Source organism: Opisthocomus hoazin, chromosome 8 (assembly GCF_030867145.1).
Source record: "Opisthocomus hoazin isolate bOpiHoa1 chromosome 8, bOpiHoa1.hap1, whole genome shotgun sequence".
In the NCBI taxonomy this organism is placed as follows: Eukaryota; Metazoa; Chordata; class Aves; order Opisthocomiformes; family Opisthocomidae; genus Opisthocomus; species Opisthocomus hoazin.
The window spans coordinates 10,851,641-10,870,396 of record NC_134421.1 but is presented as its reverse complement, the minus strand read 5'-3'; the positions used below and the strand labels follow the sequence as shown (position 1 = coordinate 10,870,396).

Sequence of the window (18,756 nt, the reverse complement as noted above, 5' to 3'; positions counted from 1 at the left end):
ATAAGTGTAAGGCAGCGGGGGGGGTGGGGGGGGGGGGGAATACTGACTTTAAATCATCTCCTTAACAGTACTTCAAATTACCTCAACGTCTATAGAATATGATTTTCCTTGACTGAGAAAGATACTTTGTATAGAGGCACACATCTTCGGTTAAGATTTAAAATTAAACCTATACTCCTCATCTACAGCAAGCTACATATAATTTTAGTAGGGGGAAAATCTTTTAATGAATGCATTGTTAACTATTTGAGCATTTTGTATAAATTTACAGACTTGTTGATGTGTAAGTATCAAATCAAACTTTATGGGAAGCTCACAGTAAATGCAATCAAACATTTCCATTAAAAGCATATCATAAAAGTATGGACCATGAAGAGCAGGCTGGGACAGAAGGGATTTCTTTAAGCCATTGTATCATGAAAACTTGACAGATATGGGCTGGAAAACATAAGGGCAGTATTCTGAGGACTGAGTCAGTGGATAGCTAAGCATGTGTGCTGTTTCAGAGGAAATACAGTTAATATCTTGGTTTTTTCCATAAAAATATTTTTAAAATAGGTGGCCTTGTATGCCCCCTAAAGTCTAGACTCTGTATTCCACCATTTCTGGTTCTCAGACAAGACAAACTAAACTCTGTCTTACTGTATTTGATTGCTGAAATGCTTTGAGAAGACCTCAATAATAAAAAAAGTTAAGCAGTGGCTCAAGAGAAAGAATCGATACTTTCAATAAAGCTCTAAAATAAACAAAATAAGTGTGCACATCTAAGGTGCCTTTTATGCCACCAAAGGTTTTGAGACAGGTACCTGATCTTTGCACTGAAGTTACCAGCAAACAGTGACAATGGATGTTTAAAACACAGTATTTCTTTAAGCAGCTGGAATAAATTTGCTGTTTTAAGTCAACATGTATTATTACTTGCTTAGCACATGAACCAGTTGCACAGGAAACTGTATTTTTAAAGGGAGATGGGAATCAACTCCTGGCTAATGGAAAACACTGATCTTTACAATCACAGTAACATTAAATTCTCTTCTTTCATCGGAAAGAGTCATAAAATATGCTAAGGTTCATGGCAAGCTTCAGACTGTAAGTCTTCTAAGAGCCAAACTTCAAGCTGCAACTGATACGCCGTGGTGCTCGTCACCACTCAAAGCCGTTGGGAAGGGTCATCCTCTCCTCCCTCCGCCGCTGCGCTCCCTCCCTTCTGTTTGCTGCAGCGCTTGTCCGACGCGAGGTGAACCAGCTCGGCTGGCCAGCCTCGCGCAGGCGTTTCACCTCCTGCCCGTTCCATGCATCGCCTTGAAGACAAGCAACAGAGTCTGTGCGGGGGGGAAACAGGACGGTGGTGCTGGGGGGGTGGGCTTCTCCCTCTCTATCAGGGACGGAGTGTCACGTCTGCCCAGCCGCTGCTGCGGCTGCACACTGGAACTGTCGGTTCTGGCATGCGAAAGTGACCACACGCAAGTGCACGCGCTCAGAGTTCACGCTCCATGCTGTTAAAACTGGCTTCTAGGCTGCGCTGCGTGTGCTGTTGCTGGGGGCGGGAGGAGGCTCGAACCTGAAGCTGAGTCACTGTATATGCCCAAGTGTAGTACTTCATTTTACAGAGGCTCAGACTGTTGGTTGCAACAAAGCCCGAATCAGAGTCCCAAGGTTTTAATCAGACACCGTGCAGTATTCTACATTCTACATCTGACCGCGGCGCAGTGCCCGGCTGCTCTGGTGCTTCCTGGCCACCAGCGCTAGCACGCTCTCCTCTGTCATTTGACTTCTAAAATCAAGTGCTGCTAATTCAGGAACAGCATTAGTGAAAGCTTCCATCCATGCTGTTACGTGTTATCATATTTAGAGCAATATACTAAAGCCTTCATTTAGACTCTCACCTCCACGCTTAAGAGAAATCCATTGTGAGCCTTGAAAAAACTCTGACCTGTTTTCACTAACAGAAATCAGTTATCTCAGAGAAAAGTCATGTCCATTTAACTTCAAACAGTGAGCACGGAACACCAGGCCACTCCGACCTGCTCGTACTAGGCACTATCACTATATTTCCGTAGAAGCCATTAAGTTTTTAATGAAGAAATTTTTATGTGGTGTAGGAGTCTCAGTGCCTTTCTGCTGTAGGGAAATCATTCTCACATTTCATGCAAGAATGAAAGGCACAGAAAAGCAATCAGGTATGCAGCATCCCAGAGCTCCTGGAATAGCCCATCTCCCTTCCGTGTTGTCCCGTCACATACGGAAATTACCCTATTTCAGCCATCGCTCTAAAGCATCTATTTTTGTTTACACCACAATATGGCCTTTAAAAAAAGTAGCATGGGTAGGCAGGTAGAAGAGTCCCGGTTTGTGTGGTAAAATGCATTATCAGCAAATAAAAAAGAGCTCTTGGCATACCCACCGAGACAGCTCTCTTTTGATACAGACCTTGCGCAGGACGCAAGGACAGCTAATCAGCAGCCTGTCTGCCCAGCAAGGCTCAGATTCGCTAAGGCGCTTCCTGCAGGTCAGAGCTAAGCAGGACTATAAACAGGTGACTTGGCCAGTGACTGGGATTAGCAGGAGGACAGCCTTCATCGATCACGTTTTTCCAGTTTTGCTGATACAGAAGTCTCTTATCTTTTCCTCTTTTCAGAAATCATTACTAAAGTGCAGGTCATGGTTGAAAAACAGCAAATGGCCATGCCCAGGTGCCACCGCAGCTGCGGGAGGGTGCAGCAGTCCCCACACTATAAGGAGTTACACTGGAATTGTTATCTTCTACACGAACATCCCGACTCCTCCTCCTACACTGCGGCAAGAACAGATGACATTTCTACCAAGCCATGAACAGCATCACAGCAATCTCTAGAACTGTGACCTGACACAAAACCTGAAGGACACCAAAGCCAGTGTGAGCCAGATTAAAAGCAAAGCCCCCATAGAAGCCTAGGTTAGTTCTTCAAGCACTGCTGAACTCCTCGCCAAAGGATGCGATGGATGCAGAGAGTTCGTTCAAAGGAAGACTAAAGCCGTCTGTGGAAGGGAAACCCGTTAGCAGGGGCATTTCTCTAATAATGCATGTGGTTCAGAGTCCCCTGGGCCAAAACTGTTCTGTGGCAGGGAGATGACAAAGTGAGGTAATGTAGATGCTTGCTCTGTCCCTACTCCTACACAGAGCACTTGTTTACAGCGCAAGCAAAACCTCCCTGGCCTGAGCCTGCATGGTGCTGCTACGGGTTCTGAGAAAAATCCACAGGCAAGAGCCAAACACATGCAAACAAAGCATACACAGCTAAAATCAGCTGCTAACAGAACAAGCCCTCTACTCAGTATTATGCAGAGTTGTAAAAGTTCTTGCGAGGTAAAACACAAGTCTGCTATGGTGGAAGGGAGATGAGGAGGAAGGTGAGAGGAAGACAGAGCAGGGGAAAAAAAACGAGAAGAAACAGAAATCGACTAGCTAGCAGACAATAAGCCACAGGTACTTCTGAAGATACCTACTTACTTTCCAAACCTTAGTATGCCTGATACATATGTCTGCCAGTGAGCAGAATAGAACATGAACAGTCCCACAAAACAACAGAAAAACAACCAGTCAGGATTTGTTCCTAGTCGGATTGCTATGCAGGATCCAAGGACAACAAAAACTGAAAAGCAGAAATGAACATGTTAGTCACATACCCTCTTTGCTCGCAGCTGAGAGAAATAAAAGAAAAAACAGAAACACAAGACATTTTACATCACTGTAACAAATCAATGATATGACTGAGACTTTACTGAGTAGCTAACCTCAGGGACAGTCCTGGCTGGAGAGACCAAAACACAGGACTCCTTCCAAGCGAGGGCCCTGCCTCCTAGCCTGCAGCGGTCCTTCCCCCTTCTGCCGGCCTCGTCACCTCGTGTTCTCTGCAACACTGACAGCTTCAACTGAAGGGCCCAGCTCACCGGGACTGCCAGCTGCACTTCTCTGGGAAGTGAGGCACAAAGAACGTGCCAACTCCCAAGGCAAATATTTCAGCCATTAAGCTTTACAGAAGTACAGGCATTGCCACCAACGGCAGCTCAGTTACAGAAAGTAAAACTGAGCACGGCTTACTTTTTCAGGACTTCACATCAACTCTTTTAAAACTCCTTCTTCCAAGGAACATAAATTATCCTTCTCCTAAGAGCCAGGCTGGATGCCCTTTTACCAAACTGGTATTCTGGCACCTCACTCCTAAAGTGGAATCCTTAGTTTCCCACGCCAGCATCAGTATTTTAGGTCCTTAAAATCCTTTACTAGGCATCGCCTGTACCCTACCAGAAAACAAAGGCTATGTATAGTAAAGAGCCTCTAAGCACAGTTTTATGGAATTCTTTGTTCACCATCTAGCTCAAAGAACACTGTACATGAAGATGCATAGTAAGTAAGAGCAGAACGCGTGTCACCCAACATCTGCCAAAGGTACTTCTGAAATATCCTCCCTGATACTGGTCAGGGACAGCCTTGGCTGCAGTGATCAGAAGATGGTGAAGTTCTCCTAAAAGAAGGACCCTACTCTGAGCAGGGGGTTGGACTAGATGATCTCCAGGAGTCCTTTCCAAATCTTTTCAACAAATCTGTGATTAACCAGCTCCTCTTGAAAACAGGTAACTTTTTTAAAACTAGAATGGGTAACAGTAGGTTAAGACTACCTGTGGAAATAGAGTCGCAACCATGATCAAAGAGTTCTCCTAGAGGAGAACTACTGTTTGTTCTTCTGGCTTGCTTCCCATCAATGGCATCCAGAGACTGGTAGATAAAAAGTCCTAATGCACCCAGGATGTATGCCCAAAAAGGTGCCTGAAAGAGAGTCACATAAAAGGTCACTAGGCAGTTCCCAATTTCTTGGCTGATAATGTATTTCATTAAGTAAAATACAGTTCAGCACAAAACTATACTACATTGTGCTATTTGTTACTTAGCTAACGGATAAACCAAATTACTTGGACTAGGCTCTACATGAATTGTAGTAACTACTGTAATAAACTCCAGACACACCAGTGAAACACAGGTCCCTTCTATTCATCTCAAAAAAGACAGACACAAAAAACCTTAACCTCTCTTCTGCATCAACCGATTCATTTGTCCACCTTAAAACTACAGTATTTCTATAATTATTTGTATTCTTTGTGCTGAAAAAAGTTATGAAAATAAAATTAATATTTAAAAAAGAAAGTAGTAGCAAGGCAGTTACTAAAGTTCTCAGCAGTTTATGTGACACTTAGACGATTTGCTCAGATTTACAACATACAGACATAAAAACCCATTACATTTTACTAAAGACAGGCTTCAGCTTTTAGGGAAAAGAGATTTTTTCCAACATACAAAAATTGACTAGACAGGCACTTCAGACAAGGGTTTGAAGACATGTAGTCATTCACTAAATATGAAGGAGCAACTATCAGCATTTCAAAACAAGCTGTGAATCAGTTATGCTAACACCAGTGTTAGGTTGAAAGGAACCGTCCTACAGCAGTACCTTCCAAAAGCAGTCAGCATGTCTTTGCCTAAGCATTAGTTTTTACTAAAAATTGTTTATAACACCTTTCGAACCAAGTACAGGTACCATTTTTGCCTCAAGCAGTTTCCAGCGACAGCCTTAACATTAAGCAGCACTGTTCACCGAAAGAGGATCAAAGTCGGTGTAACTGCTGGAAATGCAGCGTGCAGGTTGAACAAGCGACCAGCCACCGGCAGTCACAGAGCTGACCCGCTCCCAGGCAAGGGACAGCTGCTGTGGCTCTACACCTCTGCAATTCCTCTCCTGCAGCACAAACAGACCAGCATGATTACATATATTTCCTAAGTCCAGTAAAGACTATTAAGCAGATTTAGACAACGGCTCAAATCCCACTGAGCTGAGATTTGTCCGCACTCAGATAAACCCAGTCTCGCTGCTGGGGAAAGAAGAAACATGACAGTTGCCCACCAGTTCATAGGCAGGAGCGGAAGGCAGCACTAAGAGTGCGGATGAGGTGAGCTGCTCCTCCAGACATTCTGTTTTCCCATCATCATTACACTTGCTGACAAGTCAGAAAAAAAGTTATGTCTCCAGTTAGACTGATCACAAAACACATCCCTCCCCAGAACCAGCCCGCTTAAGGGAGGTACAGGTCTGAACAGCTTTTTTGCTGTTAAATTCAAGACATCCTCATGTATTCAAGGCTGACTGATACACTGTCATCGCTTGGTTTTGTGCTTTTAATATCAAAAGAATATTGTCAGCAAATTTATAATTTTCCTGCTACCCAGTATTTGGATAATTTCATTAATAAAACATTCCACCAATTAAAATCAAATGGTTTGCTGCTTCGCCCAGCTTTGAAGCAAAAGATGATCAAAGGATTAGGGATTCCAGCTACAGGTGAGAAGCCTGGATTTGTATGTACACAGAAATTTAGAAAACTCAGAAAATTCTTCAAAACTGGCAAGGCCGTCTTTCCCCTTAATCCACGGAAACTAAGAAAAACTGTAATCACAGATCATGTTGGAAGTCTTGAGCAGGTGAAAGAGGATGAGTAGATATTCTCATCCCAATGGACTTTTAACATACCGGTACCTGATAACCCCCCAGAATGACACTACAGAAATTCAGGTCAAGTGACAACAGGAATATGTTTGATGTTAACCAGTGGAATTAGTTGAGTTATTTATGTTTCTTCTCCCTTGTTAGTCCAGTTAAACCAAGGAATTTTGTGTTGGGGGATGGGGTTAAACCATGGAGTGAGTTCTTCGCCATCTTCTGAAGCAGTTCTCTCCTCTGACGAAGGGGGAAGGACAGAGCCAGGAGGAGCTACTGCCACGCTGGGTTCACGGACCACCGAGAGTGAGCGACGTGGAGAAACAGAGAGCTCAGGGGCCTCTCCTGGCACAAGCTTGCTTGGTCAGATGTTCTGCAGGGAGGCAGCAGCTACCTGCCGTCCCGTTGTCGCTCTCCGCCTTTCCAAAACAGAGGGCTGTCAGCCACTGCTCTGGTATTTCAGGACATAAAAGCACAGTTAGGACCCTGCTGAAGCTACAATCATTCTACCTGTGATATAATCCACATACCAAAGCTACCACAGGACCTATACTGGCTTTTTCAGAGTAACTTTGTTGTATGGAGAGTAACAGATATTCTCGAACAAGGCAGCTCCTGACACAGACCTATGAATGAAGCATTATGAGCAGCAAGGCTAGGAGAAACCACTGGTTTCACAGCAGTCCTTTAAAGGAGTATTTTAAAGGCATTTCTCATTTTATCACCGACATTCCTGTGAAATGCCACCAAGGTAATCTGCAGTGTTTTACGAGACATCATTACTGTGACATACTTCTAGATATGAAAAGACAGTGTGAGATCTATTGAAACTTGTCACGTTAATCCCTGGATTTTGGCAAGTAAACCACGCTGTAGCTGGCAATTCTGTCTGGGACACCACTGGTTATCTGGTTGCATTAGGCTCCCCTCCTTTTGCAACCATCTGCCTATAACTGAAACAGATTTTAGTTTGAAGTCATCATGTTCTCCATATCACAGACAAAAAGTAGCCTGTATCCAGTGCTAAATACACTAGCCAAATTCCTCACCCACTCTGCTTTCACCCCCCCCAGTGTGGGGCGCATAACCAATTAAGTCAAATGTCAGAGCGTGGGCAGTTTCTTATTTAACTGGACCATTTCCATAATTGAAACACCAGTCAGGAGCAGAAACCTGTTATGGCACCTTTTCTTTTTTTTTTAATCATTAGCTGCAGTGCTGTATGCTTGGTATTACTACAATCTCTTGAAATGCAAGGTGCATGAAATACAGCCTCAATTCTAACCAACACAGAAGGTTTGCATGCTGGTTACTGTGATCAGTTTATGAAAGTCTCCATAACCCACAGAACATGATGCAAGAATTCTTGTTCAAGGTAACATCGCCTACATCTACCTTACCTCAAAACAACTGTAACACATTGAATGTAAAAATAAACAAATAAATTAGCTTCAACTCAAACTTCTCTTATTAGGTCTTTTTGACACAGCAATGGCTTTTGTTGAGTTGCGAGTTATAGTACAGGTATAACGCGTTAGCTCCTGCTGGGACAAATCCAAGCAACAGTTCCTCCAGGCGCTGTCAAAGAGCAGAGCGTTTTAGTTTCAATCTGGAAAGAGGGGGAGAGCTTTCATCCTCTTCCCAGTAAGGATGATCTGTATCCATTAACACCTGTAGCGGATGCATCGGCATCCCCGCAGTTGCGGAGAAGGGAAGAAGATCCTGGTAAGAACACGGGAACAGGTGTCTGAGAGCGCTCAGAAACACAATCTGGAGCAGTTCATCCCTAGGCTGTCGGTTCAAATTTACCCCAAGGCGGTAATAATCAAAGGTCACTTATGATCACCACGCATTTAGCAGATTAAATGAATGCTCTAATGTTTTCATCGGTAAAATACAGTTTTCCAAATCACTGAAGGTGCACAGAGCTTTCCGAAGTTCCTAGCAACCACGGATTCTCTCCGCTATCTGCCCTCTCAACACAGCTACAGCTGCCATCTCCTCTGCCTTCTCACACGCCTGGCTCTCCATCGAGGGATGTCCCCTGCCGGCTTCCCACGCTGGACCCGAGTAGTTTGCAAATTAGAGAAGTGGGAGCATTTGAGAATGCTGACATGGCTGACAGACTCAGCAGAAAGGTCAGGGGGCTCCCAATAATCATCAGCTTTTCACTGATGAGGTGTTTATTATCTCTGCCCAAAGTTATATCCTGTCCAAGCGAAATGTATTATTTGGCCAGAGCTAGGTGCTATTCTCATGGAACTAGCAGAGAACACGAACCCGGGGGAAGGGATGCTTCTCTGCTTCAATTAAAGAGGATGTCTGAAAGATGATACAGCCCCAGAGTCTTGTCACACACAGATTTGGTACAGCAGGTCTGGTTATCTACTGAACCAGAGGGTGTCAAAACAAAACCATGTGCATATAGTGTTTGACAGGTATGTGTGGCACGCCTCTTCTTCAGGAGAAAGCGTAGGTTGAACAGCAGTCCTCGTTCTTCTGCTCCTGTGATTCCACCCCACAGAAGAGCACGGACAGCTGCAAAAGACTACATATGCCACGGAGATCCCTTACCTCTTCTTTCAAGCAAAGCACTCAAGCCTGGAGAGTTCAACAGCCCGAGGTTTTGCAACATTTAAAGGTTCAGCCCCCCTTAATTACTCATCACATTCAGTCATAATCTCGCTTCCTCAATCCACAGCTACTAATTTTGCCCTAGTTTACATGGCCCCTCTCTGGAACAGACCCAGAATAGAAAAAGACAATTTTACTGGACTCCCTTCCTCTTCCCCCCCAAGATGGATCACGTCCCTCACTTCTGTTCAGCGCAAAGCACTGTGTACAGTTGTACTAATCGCAGGAGGAGGGAACGGGCTGTTTAAACCTGCATTACAGCAGCGGGAGAGGGCAGAAAGGAGAGAAATAAAATAATGAAATTGTCACACTATGGCCCAAGTGCATTTCAGGCACACCAGGGATGTCTCGCACTCCTTTAGCATCCTCCTCTCCCCAAGAAGCTCTCCCTGAAAGAACTCCTGTACTTCTGCGCCAGGGTTCCCGAACCTTCGCTGTCTTACTCTGTGCCAAGTAACTCTTTCTCCCCATTTAGTACCGAGTGCTCTGTTCTTCACTAGGGGGTATGGGCTGGATTCCTGGCCCCACTCAGTGCTTCACACTTCTCTACCAGGTCAAGGGCTTCATGTTCCTTCCTTCGCATCCCCACACCCCCAGTTCATACCAGCTGCTCTAGTTCACCTCCTTTTCTGCTTCCTTACTCTCTCTCCCACAAAGCTCTGTTGTGCCCTTGCTGTTTACATAATGCCATGCCTGTCAGTATCTTCCCCTCATTTCTCCCTCTGACAGGAAAAAAGACAATTCATCTTTCAGTTTAAAGTCTATTTTTTCTTTTGTTCGAGGGGGTTTGCTGCGTTTTTTTGAAGGAAGTTTTTTAAAAAAGAGGAGGAGAGAAGCAGCAGAGAGAACACCTTGCCAATGTTCCTCTCCCTCCAAACAGTTAATAGTAGAGCTAGCTGGAGTAACCTAGACCCTCCCCTGCTTTTTGGTCTCCCTAGATGTATGGCTTTCTAAATAGCACATTTCAGCAAGGCACAGCACCCTTTCCTTAAACAATTCTACAGAGCTAGCCACCACAAGCCTCCCCTCCCTCTGCTCTCTGCATGGGAACCCTTGAGCCCCTGCCCCCTTTCACCACCACTGCCCAAACTGCAAATCCATAATCCATGTTTTACTCTTCCTGTCTTCCTCTATTCCCAGTAACCTCCACGAAACTACAGACAACAGAAACAATCACTTTAAAAAAACCTAAATAAATGAGACATGATGGAACCTTAGAAGCTGAGAGCAAACTGGACAAGTCTTTATCACTGGATAAAGTCTACTTTGATCAGTTTCAGGGGCTCTTTGCTTAGAAGCTGTGTAACTACTACAAGATTTTTTTTTTTAATAAATTCAATATAAAGTGATAATTTCTATTAGTATGATCTTCCGGCCTAGCATTCTAGCTTCCCATGGTATTTCAGAGACCTGTGGCTGAGCTTGAAGGATTACTGAAGCCAGGCCCCTCCAAGAGCAACCATGAAAGCAGCAGGATCAGTTTCCCTTCTCCCTTTTAAAAACATAGAGAATTATGGTCAGCCATTGTTTTTCCTAGTGCTGATGTGAGAAAAAAACATCAGTTTTCCCCAGAATGGGAAGGGGCACGAGAGATTCCCCTACAAAACCTAATTAAATAACTGTAGCTACTTCAGAGAAGTTAGCTGGCAGTAGAGCAAAACAGTTCACCATCAAATGGTGGGATAAAATGGAAAACCTCACCCAAGAAGTGCTCCTTTTACACGCTAATGCAGAAAATACACAGTGCTCATACTTGAAGTCAGCAAAACTTTTCACTCCTAAATATTTTATACTTAGTGTCAAAAAAAAAAAAAAAGAAAAAAGAAAAAAACCCAGCCTGCAGAGTCACAGTGAAGAAGATATTTCAGCCCTCTACAAAACATGAAATGTGCAGGTAGTGTCCTCCCCACCACCACACCTGGTGTACCAGTCCCGTGTATTATTTCTACAGATTACTGTCCTAAGTTACACTGGGTGGGAAACTGGACAAACACTCTGTAAAAATCCATGCAGATGGATCCGAGTTGCAACAGCACTTGAGGGGTGCAGTCTGCTAATGGCTTAGCTACAAATAGGAAGGCTTATGTTGAAATGTGCATTTACAGGAGACACTGATACAACCTGTGTTCCTACTAGACAAGACGACATTTCTGAAGCAGACCATATTCTATAATGCCTAAACATATTGTGCTAGTCAGTAACAAACTGGCTTTTAGTGGCTACAGATGCTGAAGAAGATAAAAAGAGTAGTGTGTAAGGAAATAATGGCTTCACAGTAAGAGAACAAGGGCGCATTGTACGGTTTTGGACATTATACTGCATGTCGGGGAGGTATTATTAAACTGCAGAATTCACTGCAGTAGGACATAATGGAAGCTGCAAGTACAAACAGGTTCAAAACAGGTCATTCAGAAGGCAAAACCATGAAATGGAATGTGTCTGTGGGGAAATGGGTCCATCAGTTGCTGTCCTAGCAAGCAACCCGAGTAGAATCCCTCGCCGAAAAACCCCTGAACCACAGTCTTTTGGCAGCTGGAAGGCTATACTGAGGAAAGATCTCTTCTCTAAGCATCCGCTAGCAGCTGCTCTCCGAAGGATTGGAGCTACCAGTCTTACTTCTTTCGGATGGTTTGTACAAACATCAAGACTTCAGTGTTTTCAATAAAGAACTAAGAGAAATGGCCCGCTTAGGACTGGTTACAGAAAAAAACCCAACAACCACACAAACCAATGCATAGAAACCCCCCACCTAAAACCAAAACCTGCTTGTTGTTTCATCTGTCTTCTATTCAGTGCTCCTACACTTCCACCAACAGAATATAACAAGTTGTTGCTAGGCCATCAGGTAATCAAGACTTGTTCATGAATGGAAGCGAATGCTCAGCATTGCAGAGAGGTGATGTCGAAGCGCACTATGCTCGTAGTTCCGTCAGATCTGTAACAAGGAAGTTTAGTCCAAACTATAGGTTCTTATAAAATTCAGCTTCCACAATTAAGAAAAACCCCATAAAGTTCCTAAAATGCAACCTAAGTTCTCCTGGAAGGTAAAATTCCCTGGATGTTTGCAACACAACCTTTTTCTTTCTGTACAGTCCTCAAGGAAAAATAACTTAAAATTAACTTTCTGCCTTTTTCTTTTTTTCTGAATAGCAAAGAGAAAAAGCTAAGATGAACATCCAGACACAGAGTTGGCAAAAGACGGATATCTACATCACAAAGCTAAGCTAAAGGTAGCAGTTCCACAAGCATTTTAATTACGAAAGTACCACCAGCAGACAATCTGCAGTTTCCAACCATTCGCTCTCATCTCTGTCCTCCCGTCTCCTACGCCACGGAGTGCCTCTGCCTGGCGATGCAAACTGGGGGAGCGATTGGGGTGAGACCAAAGCAAAGCTAAGCTAGATCTGGATCAGCTTCCCGACGTGTCTCCCACCAACACCTCTGCTAACAGAGCAAAGCAGCTGCAGGGGGAGAAGGGTGCTTCCGTCAACGAGAACATTCACCAAAGTGTATCTATGTTATTAAAAAACCCCAACCAACCGGCACCTCTGACCGATCTAAGCCCATCAGAAGGCAAGAAAAACAACAGCCACCCTTCTAGGCATTTTACCTACAGGAAGCAATTTCCCGCTGGTATTTCCCACCCTAACCACCACGAAGACTTTGGGAAACTTGGTAACCGGCCGGGAAGCTCTGACAGAGCTCCACGAAGCGATGCCGCCGTGGCCTCAGCCATGCCCCGTGGCCAGCCCTGCTGGGCTGGGACGTTCGTAGGTCCACGGCCCCTCCGTTACAGCCTTCCCCTCGAGCAGGGAGCCGACGCGGCTCACCCCTCCTTCCCAGCGGGGGCACACGCGTGGGACGTAAGAAGGCTCCTGGGGGAGGCCAGGCTCGGCCTGGGCCAAGCACCCGGTCCCCACGGGGCCCTCTGGCCAGCGGAGGCTGGGGAGGCGAGCGGAGCCCGCCGAGCCTCGGCCCCTCACACGCCCCGCCCGGCCTCCCGCCGCTCCAGCCGGACCCCGCCACCCCCGGCGTGACCCCGCGTCCGCAGGGCACACCCGCGGCGGCACCGGCCGGGCTGATGAGGGGCCGGCGGCGGGCGGGGGAAGCAGGTCAGGCTCCGGCGGGGCGGCGGGCAGTACCTGCTCGGTGGCGCTGGGGCAGCAGGCGAGGAGCGGCAGGGCGGTCAGGCAGTTCAGCAGGAGGCCGCCCAGCGTGATGGCGTTGGGGGCCAGCCCCGGCGGGACCTGCTCCACCAGCCAGGCCCAGTAGGGCTGCAGCCACGGCTCCAGCAGCGAGGCGCCGGCCGCGCTGTAGCGGTGCTGCTCCAGGCGCTTCAGCTGCGTCGGGCTGAGGGGCGCGGGCAGAGCCCAGAGCACGGCCATGCCGCCGCTGGCAGCGGGGCTGGGCTGAGGGCCGCGGCGGGAGGCGGAAGAGGCCGACGCCCAGCGGCGGCTCTGCTGGGGTGGGGGGGGGAAGCTGCCCCCGCTGTAGCTAAGGCGGAGCGGGCGCGCCCGCCCCCGGCCCGCCGCCCGTTCCTGCGCTCCGAGGGCGGGGCCCCATTGCTGGGCGGGTTGGCCGGGGCGTCGCCGTGAGGGGATGTGTTACGCGGCACTGCCTTCGTCTCCTTGAGCCGCTTGGAGAAGGCGCTTCGAAACAAATGTGCCTCTTCAGAAATCGTGGCACTTCAAATTATTTGAGTTGGCCGTGTGAAGGGTTTTAGGTGGTGAGGCTCCGGGAAGGGGGGTGGTTTCTGAATGTGGCCAAGGGAAGGTGAGCGCTGTGTGGCTGTATGAAAGATGAAGTCGAACGTGTCACATACAACCTCTTAACGAGTATTATATACCCAGATGGCATCTTCTTAAAATTAGGAATCCTCTCTTCAGTTACTCCATTGTAAACCAGCGGCTGCAGCTTTCTGGGCAGACACAACAGTTTCCTGGACAGAGCTGCTTCCTGTTATTCAAAGGGAGCCAAATCGCTTTGTCTGATAAAGTTAATACGGTTATGAGTATTGAGTATTGAGTTTCTCTACTGCGAGGGTCAGGAATGCTTGACACAAGCAAAAGGGTGGTTTCAAAATCCTTTGACATGGTACGTGCCTCCCAAGTGCTGTGTCATTCATGGGCTGATTCCATTTCCAGATCACTAAAGACAGTATGATACAGCAACTGGGATTCGGGGCCAAAACAGAGAAGAGAGGAACTGCCAGCAGACGAGAGGGTAGTAAATAAAGGAAGATTCAGTCACAGCCAACCAGTGAATGGCAGAAGGGAAACGTGACAGATTCACAACTGGCCAGATCCCCAGAGCACTGGAATCACTGGGTTTGGAAAAAGGTAAAACACTTTAGTACCCGTGCATCGCTGTCATCGATGAACATAATGGTACTGGTATTTATGGACAGATTGCTCAAGCTCTTTGTGATACCAAGAGGAAAATAAGAGAAAACAAACTAGGAAAAGAAGTGGAGGGGAAAGCAAGTGGAGTAAAAAGGAGTAAAAAGTGAGGGCAACGTGAGTAGAGGAAGACATAGATTCCCTGCTGAATTTATCACTGAGCTTGGGGAAGGGCTTGTTTTAATTTAAAAAGTGTTCAGCACCAAAGCATAGAACAAGAGAACACAGAATTTAAAGTCCGGTGTGTTTAGACTTCCAGCGCTTCCTTAGTATTCAGGATACAGTTTTGCTTCCAAGTGCTCTCTGCTTCAGCAAAGCAGCAGCTTTACTTGTCAGTCAGGAAAGCAGGCCATGAAAATCAAGTGCCAGTAAGTACGCTGTGCTTAAAATAGAATGCCTTTTGCTCCAGAATCTCAACATGCAACAAAAGACATTCATAAAGTAAGTCTTCCCTTACAATGCTCTGTAAAAGCTAGCAATACTGCGCTCCACCCCCCCCCCCCCCAATGGGAAGTACAGGAAACTTGAAGCTTTTTTTATAAAAGGAAAATTTAAAAAAATTTCTGACTCTCAGTAAAGACCACCTTACAAACAACATATCTCAATTTAAGCGTTCTTTAAAAGATTTGCATGTAGTTGTTCTCCTCCCCTTTCTATGTTTGCGAGATTGTTTTCAGCGAGGGAAAAATGGGCTGGCACTGGCCACAATGTTTCCATGCGAACAGGTAACTAAAATGCCTGTATTGAGCTCCACGTACAGCAATTTGAGAATGGATCTGTATTTATACAACAGTAACATTTATACATCAAATGCCCTTCCATGGGCCGGGAGAGCAAACCAAGAGAAGACAAAATATTTTCCTCTGGCTTCTTTAAGAATAACCCCCTTTTTTTATTAACTTTGATTCTTCTTTCTCTGTGTATCTGTATATGCAGGTTTGGGTCTACATTCTTATTCCAAGTAATAGCTTTCCTTGACCTGTGTAAGTCAAGCAACACCAAGGCACAGCTTTCAAAAATACTAAATTCCTAGCAGATACGTGAAAGTGTGCAGAAAAGGAAAACCTTATTGAAGGTGCTACTGAACTACAACCTCAGCACGTACTAGTTGATGAAGATTGTACGTAACAGATGAGTAATGCAACTAGCTGAAGCCTTCAACTGGTTTCACATATGAGACATCAGGGAACACAACCATCAACCATAAAAGCACTGCTAGTTTCACTTCTCCTGGAGCTTTTGTGTTTTGTTGTTGCTTTATCTCACATGACCAGGTTTTATTTGCTGTCCTCTGTCACTCCTAGGTCTCTTTCAGGTTCATGAATTTCCTGGAAATTCCATGTGAGCTGACTTTGGAGAAATTTCTTCTTGGGACCATTGGGCCATATCTTCTGTGCCATGATATTCTGCTGTTTCTATTCTCTCTAGGTTGTTTTGCCTGTAGTTTTTGCTGTCTTTGGTATGTCTTTATGCTCCCAAGCTGGTATTAACTGCAGATTTCATTAGCATTTTCTTAACTCTCTGGTTTTGTTCACTTTATTTCATCTATCAGACACCATTCCTGGGGAATCCCATTAGGTGAATCATCATAAGTCAAAACTTTTTGTTATTCTGTGTCCAAGCTTCTTCAGCCTGTTTTAGATCTACCAGAAATCCCTTTCCCATCCCAGCCCATCCTATCATTCTTCTCAAAGCAATTTTCAGTTGATTTTTAATCCAGAGTCTTGGCTGGTCAACATACTTAGCGAGAGTATGAATTTACAGCACACTAATGCCCACGCATCTCAATTCCACCCACGGGCCAATACCCAGCACTTCCCATTGCATGGGGCACCTCGAGCCCAAGGCACAGCCAATGGCAAATGCTGGGCGACGCAGCTGCGGAGGAATTAAGGGCATCTGAACAGAAGCTGACTGTTCACACAGTGAAAAGTAGCTTAGCTCAGCTTGTCTTCTAATACTGCTGGCATCTGCTAGAAATTAGAGTGGCTAATTCCGTCGGCAGAGAGTCCACAGAAGCTGAGATTTATGCTGCCTTCCAGGTTATTATGTATGGTGTATTAAGACTGTGGAGGCAGATATATACATAAGCTTGAAGCTGTAAACATCATTGCATACAAGTTGCAGATGGCTATGCACATCCTTTTTGGCTTACTGAAAAGCACAGGCTCACAGTAACTCTACCTTTTGGGGCTGCCTATAATATATCTCAACAGACTGATCTTGTTTTAGATGAGGGCCATGTGCTTAAATGCTTAAACCTGCACAGCGTATATTCAGACTGACCCTCTCCCACAGCCTGCTGTGCTTCAAAACGGATGAAGGGGGATCGGATTCACTGGTGAGATAGATACACAACAAAAAGAAATTATTAATCCTTTATGAAACTTTCTTCTTAGCAGATGTGTGGCCTTCTTTCATGTGTAGGTGTGAATGAATGTGTAGGAGAGGACTGGTTTTGCAGCAGCAGGGGGAAATGCAGGTGGGGGGGTGTCCAGGATCGCAGAGAATAGAGAACGGCTTCCTTGCATGGATGGCAGCACTGAAGAAGTCACAAAGATAGGAAGGAGAGGAAGAAGAAAAAGAATCTCAGAGCGACTAAGATTTACAGAACAAAGTGAGAAAATGTATTCAGATCCCCAAAGTGAAAGAAGTGGTGATTCAAATGCAAAAACACACGTTCAGCAGTGGCACTGCATAGTAACCAGTTCATAGTAACACATTCTTTTATTATTGCGTAATTACTGGCTGCTGGGTGTTTGAAAATGCGCTGACGTCAGATAACCAGCTTGGAATGTACCACTGGTCTAGGTAGACCTTTATCTTTATAAACCATAATTGGAGATCAATCATTAGTCAGTAAGCACATAACCTACCCTATCTATACAGCCAGAGTGAGAACTGGTAAATAAACGACAGGGCAACAGGGAGTCGACAGCCTGGCCAAGTTGTGTGTGACCTTGTGTCTCACATGCTTCAGAGTTTGCTGGAGAGTTACGGATGATCACCCCCACTCCTGAAGTACTTAGAGGTCAACGATGCTAGAGTTGGAAAAGTAATGTGGCTGTTTTGTCTTATCGAAGGCATTTTTGCCTTGCAGGGTAAACTGGCTAGTGATGTGGTCTGAGTCCCTTTCCTGCTACGATACCTACAAGAGCTCCATGAGTTGCTGAGGAAGGGGGCAGATCCAGAATGGTGAAAGCCTTCACGGTTGGCATTTAGAATACTTAAAATATTGAAAACATATAGATACATCGTTACATGTATCTATAGCATTTATCTTCACTCACATTCTGTGTCATGTGTCTTAAAGTGTAAGCCCATTGGGTTTGGTGACTGCTGAAGCTGTTTTCCACTCGGTGTGGTGGGCTCAAGTTCCTGCTTTACAGTATGTGGAAATCAAACAAGAACTGTGTGAAGATGAGACAGAAAAGAACTAAAGAAATATAGTAGACAAGAACTTGACAGATCTTAAACACTTCATATTTATTGTACATTAAATAAAACAATTTCAGTTCAGTTGAGAGACTGATGGGTTGGATTTAGGAAATCAAAGCTTCTAAAGGAAGATATGTTCAGCTTAAATGATCATTAAGTGCGTATGCATTAATTACGTTCTAGTAAAACCATATTCTGTTAAATAATTCCCAGGTGAATAAGATATGTTATCGAAGAGTATTCCAGGGGTCTCATTGCACAGCTACTGGCTAATCCATGTACTTTCAGTCTGAGAAAGATAGGCTCTGTACCGAGTACAAACTCTGACTGCCTCTTCGTGTTTATTACACAGCTTATCCTCTTTCCTCATTGAAAAACAGAACACAATATCAAACAGAAAATAAAGCTGAACGTTACAAAACGTGTGTTGTCTTCAGTTCATTTAATTTCAACCCCAAAGCAATCCATGCGTATTCTTTCTTTTCAGGAAGAGCAGGTAGGGAAAACAAAACAACAAATAAGGAAAAAAAAAAAAAAAGAAAAAAAAAGAAAATAAACCCCCCAACCACACGTTTGTTCTGTCATTGCAAGAACTAAAAAGCTGTCATTCTGCTACCAATTTCCAGTGCAGTGGGAGGAAACACTGTGGACAGACTCTCACTTCCCCTCAGCTTTTTCTGCCTGCATTTCACGCATATACGAATCAATGATGTGCGGAGGCACTCCATCCATCAATAGTCGGAAGAACGAAAGCCCAC

At 45.2% G+C, this 18,756-nt stretch overlaps 2 protein-coding genes and 1 long non-coding RNA gene across 5 annotated transcripts in view; 1 reads left to right on the top strand and 2 right to left on the bottom strand.

Moving 5' to 3' along the window:
* The window catches only part of CHPT1 (choline phosphotransferase 1), a 22,983-nt gene extending 9,301 nt beyond the window's left edge, over window positions 1-13,682 (bottom strand). Inside the window, exons 1-3 of one of the 2 annotated variants that reach the window (XM_075428589.1) lie at window positions 13,304-13,682; window positions 4,660-4,807; window positions 3,491-3,632 (exon numbers count right to left, since the gene is read on the bottom strand). In XM_075428589.1, the coding sequence (XP_075284704.1) occupies window positions 3,491-3,632; window positions 4,660-4,807; window positions 13,304-13,546 (533 nt within the window). In that variant the 5' untranslated portion in view covers window positions 13,547-13,682. The remainder of the gene's footprint in view (window positions 1-3,490; window positions 3,633-4,659; window positions 4,808-13,303) is intronic. The other variant, XM_075428588.1, reaches the window with a different exon arrangement.
* Window positions 13,186-18,404, top strand: LOC142362208 (uncharacterized). Its single transcript, XR_012764800.1, has 3 exons — window positions 13,186-13,273; window positions 14,306-14,500; window positions 17,661-18,404. It is a non-coding gene; the product is annotated as an uncharacterized LOC142362208 (long non-coding RNA).
* MYBPC1 (myosin binding protein C1) overlaps window positions 18,031-18,756 on the bottom strand; it is a 122,315-nt gene continuing 121,589 nt past the window's right edge. For both annotated transcript variants that reach the window (XM_075428586.1, XM_075428584.1), the window contains one exon: window positions 18,031-18,756. In XM_075428586.1, the coding sequence (XP_075284701.1) occupies window positions 18,656-18,756 (101 nt within the window). In that variant the 3' untranslated portion in view covers window positions 18,031-18,655.